Source organism: Silene latifolia, chromosome 1 (genome assembly GCF_048544455.1).
Source record: "Silene latifolia isolate original U9 population chromosome 1, ASM4854445v1, whole genome shotgun sequence".
Taxonomy (NCBI): Eukaryota; Viridiplantae; Streptophyta; class Magnoliopsida; order Caryophyllales; family Caryophyllaceae; genus Silene; species Silene latifolia.
Genome location: NC_133526.1, coordinates 73,167,420 through 73,175,381, shown reverse-complemented (window position 1 = coordinate 73,175,381; position 7,962 = coordinate 73,167,420). Strand labels below are relative to the sequence as shown.

Here is a 7,962-nt window from a genome sequence, read left to right as displayed (position 1 = left end):
TAGATTATTTTCCTCTCAATATTTGTAGAACCCTAATATTTACTCTCTCAATATTTATTCAATTAAAGTTTTAGTCTTTCCTTAATTTAGTTTAATCGATCTCTAGTTTATCCAAGTTCATCTCCTTTCATTAGTTTACATTTAATATTTGGGTTGTAATTTGAAGAAAGAAGAAATTCATCTTCCATTATTATCCAAGCTTGTTACTTTCATCTTTGTTGGTACAATTTCTCTCTTATTTAAATCTTATTTTCATTTGTTTACATTTCTTTTGTTGTTTAATTATTATTCATCCAAAGTATTAATCTTTATCATGTTTACAATGTTTGGTTGTGTTTTGTTGCAATTTGTTGTTAATTTCTCACCCATGAACATGAGTGAATTGTCTTATCTAAGGTCATGGGGGATCTTGGGTGATTAAAGGGGGTGAATTTGGGTTGTTAACCCTTTGAATTAGGTAATTAATGGGTCTTACTCTTGTGCATATGAAGTGCTCGATGAAATGTTTGAACGAAAGTTTGAGTCTTTCATTAGCATGTTTAACTTATCTTGGTGCATTATACTATTGGATGGTTTTAGAAGTGTTTAATGAGGTGCTTAAAATGAAAATTGGAGCCTTTCTTAGACATATTTGATCCATCTTGGTGCATAGCCTATGCTATTAGATAGTCTTTATGCATGTTTGTGATGAGTTTGTCTCAACTAAGTGAAAGCTTGTTTGTAAACCCTTACTCCCATGCCTATGAAATGTTTGATGGATTGCTTAAATGAAAGTTTGAGTCTTTCATTATCATGTTTAGTCTATCCTAGGTCGAAAGACAATGGAAGGCCTATATGGCATGGTCGAGATGAGTTTTTCATACTAAGTAAATGCTTGTTGGTTAGCTCTAATTGACTAATAAATTAGGATCAATCATAGGCCCTTATCATTACCCATTTCTTGTTAACAATCTTCTCTTCCCCAACTTACCCAAGTGAACCCAAAGACCTTAGCTTTCATTCATTTGATTAGAAGCAATTTTCATTTAGCTTAATTTTATATCTTATTTGCATCTTAGTTTACAAATAATCAATCTCATTTTTATTTGACTAAAATAGGACTTAAACCGACCAAGTATCTAACCCCCGCCATCTTTGTGTTCGACCCCGATTAAATACTACTTTTTAATTGGGTTTTATAAATTGTTTTTGGTACCGGAAGTGACGGAAAAAACCGGTCACCAATGGCATGCCAATTTATAAGGAGTGTTGGTCCAAGCAAAAATGACACTAACTTATGTTAGTAGAAAAATGAAGAAATGAGCCCAAGTATAAAATCAAGTGTTAAAACCCAAGTAGAGAAGATGGGAGAATGTCTTGGATGCTCATCTTAGGATGCTCTTTGGATGCTAATTGTGCAATTAATCGGGTGTTTAAGAAGGAGTTGATGGCCAACATGGGATTCTCTAGGCAATTACTCAAGCAATTAAGAGAAAATATTTGGGGTTGACCCCTTGTATTTACTCTAAGTTTCACCCCTCATTTCCTATATAAAGGGTGTAAACTTCAACACTTCTACACACCTTTACACACCAGTCCATATACATTTTTCACATAATATTCTCTCTAAGTCTTAGATTACTTTAGTCTTTAGTTTAGTTTAGTTTAGTTTAGATTAGAATTACCTTTAGTTTTATGTTACAAACATTTTACCTTAAGCATTTCAATATAATTTCCATTCAAGTTCATTTACAATTTACATTTCAAGTATTGTTCTTCCAAGTTCCATTTCCATTTCCATTGCAAGGTAATCCTATTTATATTTTCATTATGTTCATCATTTCATTTGTCATTAGTTTAGTTTGCATTTTCATCATGTTAGAGTAGTTTCATTTGTCTAAGGAGTAAGGGGAGCCATGCTTGTTTAAGTAATATGTAAATGTCAAAATGAGGATAAGTTAATATTGTCTAATTGTTTCTATCACATGTTTGCGCCACAACGTTTAATCTTTGGTTCTTGAACGTAATCGTAGATTAAGTTTGTTAATTCATTTTATAAGTCGAGAGGCACGGAATCGGATTAGACTAAGTATGTGTAGTAGGACGACCTAGTCATAAACGAGAGTTTCTCTAGGATCCGGTTTATGGTTGACACTAATATCGTAAGGTGGGTGTCTTTAAGCCTAAGCATTTATCGTAAAATCAACTTCCTAACTTGACATGAGCATTTACATAATTAGCATGTGTGACCCGACCTCCCTAGACATTTTCTTTATTATTGTTTTATCATTACATCAAACCAAACCAATCAATCAACCGTTAAGCTACCGAGATAAAAGTTCAATCCATAAAAACTAATTAACAACTCCCGTCTATCTGTGGTTCGACTCCTACGTACTACAATCATTTGTTTTGATTGGGGATAAATATTATCTTTGCATAGGTGTGTGATAGCCTATCAACGAGTCTATCACGAGTCATGGCCGAGATAGTTTCACATAGCTGATAGTAGTCTTGAGTGTATCTTTTATATCGTCTGTTGGTTTTAAATCACTTGTAATATAATATAAACGTTCTTTTATCGACATTTACTTATTACTGTCCTCGGGCAACCGAAATGGTAACGCCCTTATCTGCTAGGGAAGGTCTTGTTAAAGCTCCTTGGTAGATGGGGGTGTTACAAAGTGGTATCAGAGCGACAATTTTGGAACCTGTAACTAATGAGCCTAATGAACGTAGTGAGTCTAATAAAATGAACCTGGTGTATGTATGTTGGGAGCCCCAGCTGATGCTTGATTTTGGGTGAGTATGCGCCCTCATTTCTGTTAGAAGTTAATATTAATCTCATTATACAACATATTCATATATGTTACATTTTAATTTAGTCATAAAATTAAAACTAGATCTTATGCATGCAAACATAAATAAGAATGAAAAGAAATCGTCTTTCTTACTATGGGAGTTTCGGATTAGAGGGCACAACTAAGATCTCCTTCTTACTTGTTCTTGAGCTTTCCTTATATGGAAGAACAACGATTCAAGTTTAGAATCCCTCCCAAAGATGAATACTCAAGATAACCTCTTAAAAAACTAATATTATTTGAACTAGAACAATATTTTTTTTTTGGGGGAAAGTTAAGTATATATTAATAAAGCCCATCAAACAATTTGACAACTAGAGGTACACAACCCTCTAATTAGTTACACTTTGACATAAGCTATTGACCCAATCCTGACTTCTCCTAGAACCAATTTTCACACGACTATATCTCACTCTCCATTGTAATAATTCCTTCACCTGTTTTATAAGCATAACAGGTAGAGGAATGACAGACTCAAGCCTACATCGATTACGAGCATGCCAAATCAAGTACATTAAGTGTGCAACAGCAGCTGCAACCACCTGTTTCTTCACCAATGACCGCTCCCTAATTGCTATCCACCAATCAATGACCCCCTGGTAAGGCAGGCAAATACTCAACCAGTCCTCAAGCAGCCTCACACACTGCCTACTAAAAGAACAACTAAAGAACAGATGATTCAAGTCCTCCTCATCAGCAGCACAGAGATAGCACCTGTTACTCTGTGTTATGTGCAGTCTCATCAATCTATCCTGAGTGAGCAGGCATTTATGAGCTACTAGCCAAATGAAAAAATTGTGTTTTGGCAGCATAATCCTATTCTGTATCCATGGATACCAGAGTACATCAGGGCCTACATCCACAAGCCAACTATAGCCAAGCTTGACTGTATAATCAGACCCACTGTCTCTCCAGGCTTCATCATACAACCACGGTTTCAACTGAGTTTTGACGGCACATAGTCTTCTCCATGCCCAGCTAGTAGTGATAGTAGGTTCATAATCTTTCCAGGTGGTATTCTTTATATAGATAGTATGCACCCACTTCACCCATAAATGATCAGTTTTTTTCTCAACCTACCATACATACTTACCCATCAAAGCTACATTCCACTGGTGTAACAGTTTCAAACCCAAACCACCCTTTCTCCTTGGTTTGCATATCTGGTTCCATGATAAACTAGAACAATATTAATCTTATTAAAAATCAACCCAAAATATTAATTTTGGTCTCTATTATTTCGGTCAAGAGAGGATGAATTTTTGAGATTTTATCTCTCTAATTTCTTATAAAATGTAGAGAGGAAAATTAAATTTCTTACACTAGAAATTTTTATGTGAAGTTGTCAATGAAAATTAGAGAGAAAACTCTCTATTATGGCCTTAGAAAACCGGTCATAGGGAGATGGCAAGGGCCAATGCATGACCAAGATGCTCTTCACAAAAGCAACTAGGTGTGCATGGCTATGTATTAGGTCTTATGATTATGCTTTCCACTTAAACATAATTAACATAATTTAAACCTAATACTCCCTCCTTATTTTCGGCACTTACATAAAATGTAAGGTCCATTTTATATTTTGTCATTTATCAATTGTCACATGTCACTAGTCATGTGTAATTGTAATGTATTTTTAACATATTAAAAATCAACGTATTAATAAAAATACGTCATGTACAAAATCGACTTAGTAATTCATAATTACTTGTATCAAAATGGTTTGCCAATTATAAATCACAACATCTTGTATTTATAATAAATTATTCATTCAGTTTCAATTGTTTCGTAAACAATAATTTTATCTAAGTAATAAAACAATTTGATTACTTAGATCGTATCTTATTCAATCGAATTACAATAAGATACTTCAATAATACTCACAAAATCGTCCGTCAATTTTTAAGCAATTTAATTAACCCGTATCGACATACGATCAATTAAATAGTCAATTAAGAGTGTTACCCTTTAGGTATGACCTAAGGGGATCAACTGATCACCACCGTCACACGACAGTAATGTCAAACTCTAGTCAGCCAATCATTACCGATATGTGTGGACCAGTTGACTGTAAAATATTACTTCCCACATGTATTCTTAAAATGAGACTTAAACATGTGATCATCATGATCGACAGTTGTGATCACATTATTGTCGGAGGACACATATTCCAACAATCTCTCACTTGTCCTCGACAAGTGTGCGTCACCAATTCTCTTGTCCTATTACTATCTCCCACTCAATGCAAGGTGCCTTTTGGGTCGTACTTGCAAGTGATCATATCGAGAGTGGTTTCCTCGATCTGGAGAATAACTGATTGACCGGAATTATCCACCATGAATACCTTCTGAGCGTGGCCACGCATTTCCAGTTCATTACTCCTCGAGTGGCCCTGAGATATTGTTATAACCCTGACAAGGGGTGGACAATTCCTATCGCACTTATTCCCTTCGACTAGCCACAGCCATCATAACCACAAATATGCCCATTTGATCCCATTTACGAAGGTCGTAGTAACATAAATCAAAGTTAATCTGTAACTGTGCCACCTTAGGCGAATAGTCTTTAGTCAAAAGAATCGACTCATTAGAATACTATAGTAGCTCTCGCCACGACCAGGCTATATAAATTTGCCAGAACTCTATAAGATGTCATAAGGCCCGACAAAGTGTTCCTAACAGTCTGCCTATGTGATCGACTAGTCATCTCACATGACTCCATGGCACTTGAACTTGCCATCAATCGCATCACACTCTAGTCACTTCGAGACGTCACCTCATGTAAGTGACTATGGGCGAATACAATGCTAATCCGTGTTCACTTTAACGGGGTTCAATTGTCTCTACAACCCGTTTGGATGTAACAAGGTATAAGGTGAGTTAATAATAACTCAAACGACGAATGTCGACATCACATTTGGGTAGTCAATACCATATTACAACCGTGTGATGTATATCGTAAGTGTGCAAACACTAGTCGTTTGCAACATGAGTTTAACATACCATGTGTCCATGTGTTCAAACTCTTGGATTTCATTTTCCTTTATTTTCATGTTTGTCTCACATAGCATGAACCTTACCAAGTACACATCTAGGTTCTCAACCTAGGTTCAGGTTATTTATCTTGAAAGAACTTTCTTGTTGTTTATCACATAACCAACGAATTGTGGTGGATGATATAACTTGCACTGGTCAAGTGTTCTACCAACTCGCAATGCACTAGGTATATGTTTTGTAGGGTCTCGCAAAAATTGTCAAGATGATTAGCCTAGCACTTCTCATAAGTCCTAGCATATTAGAAAATATTAGTTTTGAGTAACTTCTTACTATAACTAAGTATCTTTCCAACTTCTTATTTCTCCTTTTAGCTTGAATAGCTTAGGATTTTCATAAATCCTTACGCGTGTTCGAACTTCAATATGTGCAACTTCTTGTCACATAACAGAGTGTTCTGTCAAACACTGGAATAGCTCATTAGTTCTCCTCGAGAATTCATGACGATTCTTCTATGGCTTGCCAATGAGTCATCATGCTCTTAAGCATATGATTCATTATTGGACATGTGCATGATTATTCTAATGGCGGAAACATTAGTAATCTTTAATCATGTGATCAACCATTCTTAGGTTCAATGAATGACCATGACTGCTTATGGTAATTCCATTTTCATCGATGTGAATAACCTACGTTTCTCGTTGATTTGATGTGTATATCTCAATACCTATCCAACATCCCATGATGTGATTGGATTCATCATAGTCCATTTTCATCCAGAATTGAAAACTCAAACATATCTTTGTGAAAGATAGTATTAGCTCGTCATTCTCAATGAGTAATGAGTTATAAATTTTACAAGATGATTGCTCCCACTAAATTCCATGTCTTCACATGATAATTTCAAACTCCCACTCAATTCCACATGTTTCACAATTGACTACTCAATCGAAACATTTCAAGAATTGAAATACATTTTGCTTTGCCAAGTTATTAAGATAAAACCAAATATGTTCCCAACATATCTTTTCAAAATACTTATTTGGAAAAGGTTTCAATCTTAAACTTATGGAAAGAGATTTTTAATCTCTAACTCATTCATTTTATAATGATGCGCAGCAATGTCATTATTTAAATGTGAATTTCATTTAATACACGTCCTTCTCAAAATACCCTTTTCTGGAAGGAGGTTTAACCATTTCATTTTCATAATGAGGTTAAGTAATGACACTAGCATGGTTAACAATTAACTTAGCTTTTGTAGATATCGGTATATCTTTCTTTGCAACTTTTAGTTATAAATCTCATTTATTTTCAAGGATGCAACTTTGTTTCATTTAGTCTCTTAAGTAAATATCAATATTGAAACTCTTGGTCAAAAGTTGTTCATAAACTAGTCAAATCTCTTGTTAAGACTTTTCTTTAGTCATTTTCTTTCAAAACTTTCTTTTGGTCTCCTCGTGTAGTTATCTTAAGAACATATTCTTTTGATTACTTCACTTGGTCTCTTTTGTCATGTAGATCTCATCTATTCGAGACCATATATCTCATCTATTCGTGTATACTATCTATTTAGGTATACAAATCATTCTTTCTTTCGTAGATCTCATTTACTCAAGCATACAAATCATTCTTTGTATTCTTTGTGTCTTCATTTTTTTTCCCACTCTATATTTAGAATAAGTACACTAGATATTCAAAGATAGCTTATGAAACATAAATAATGATTTTGAAGTATAAGGAGGACTATCTCATAGATTGACTAATAGTTTTAGATTTGATGAGTGTACTTGGTAATTGACATTCCTTTAGGAGAGTTCATCAACTCAACATCACTTTATAATTGATCAAACACAAGCCTTAAGCTTGTGAACATATAATGAATCTCATCATTATAGTTGTCTATTGGATCACTTTAAGTAGATGATCATATGTTTCTATGTGCAAGCAGATAAAGACGAATTTTTAAAACAAAGAAATATGATAAAAGGGGTGACTTGGGTTGAAAACCAAGCCACCATAATCCAAAATACAACCATTGTTTTAGAAAGGATCAACTATTTCCATGTCGAACACGGAAATCAAAATAGTTCTAAAAATCCGAAACATTACTTAAAATAAGACAATAATAA

The 7,962-nt window shown here is 34.4% G+C and overlaps 1 protein-coding gene across 1 annotated transcript; it reads right to left on the bottom strand.

The window, feature by feature from the left end:
- Positions 1–3,172: 3,172 nt before the first annotated feature.
- Positions 3,173–4,013, bottom strand: LOC141648790 (uncharacterized). The gene is made up of 2 exons (XM_074457508.1): positions 3,934–4,013; positions 3,173–3,818 (listed from the first exon to the last, which is right to left on the bottom strand). Exons 1-2 carry the CDS (start codon positions 4,011–4,013, stop codon positions 3,173–3,175), a joined length of 726 nt encoding a protein of 241 aa, XP_074313609.1.
- Positions 4,014–7,962: the final 3,949 nt, after the last annotated feature.

Bases quoted from the DNA above. Each gene is read 5' to 3' on its own strand.
- LOC141648790 (XM_074457508.1), bottom strand. From the start codon at position 4,013: ATGGAACCAGATATGCAAACCAAGGAGAAAGGGTGGTTTGGGTTTGAA. The intron at 3,819-3,933 runs GTAAGTATGTAT...TATCACTACTAG, and splicing joins GTGGAATGTAGCTTTGATGG to CTGGGCATGGAGAAGACTAT.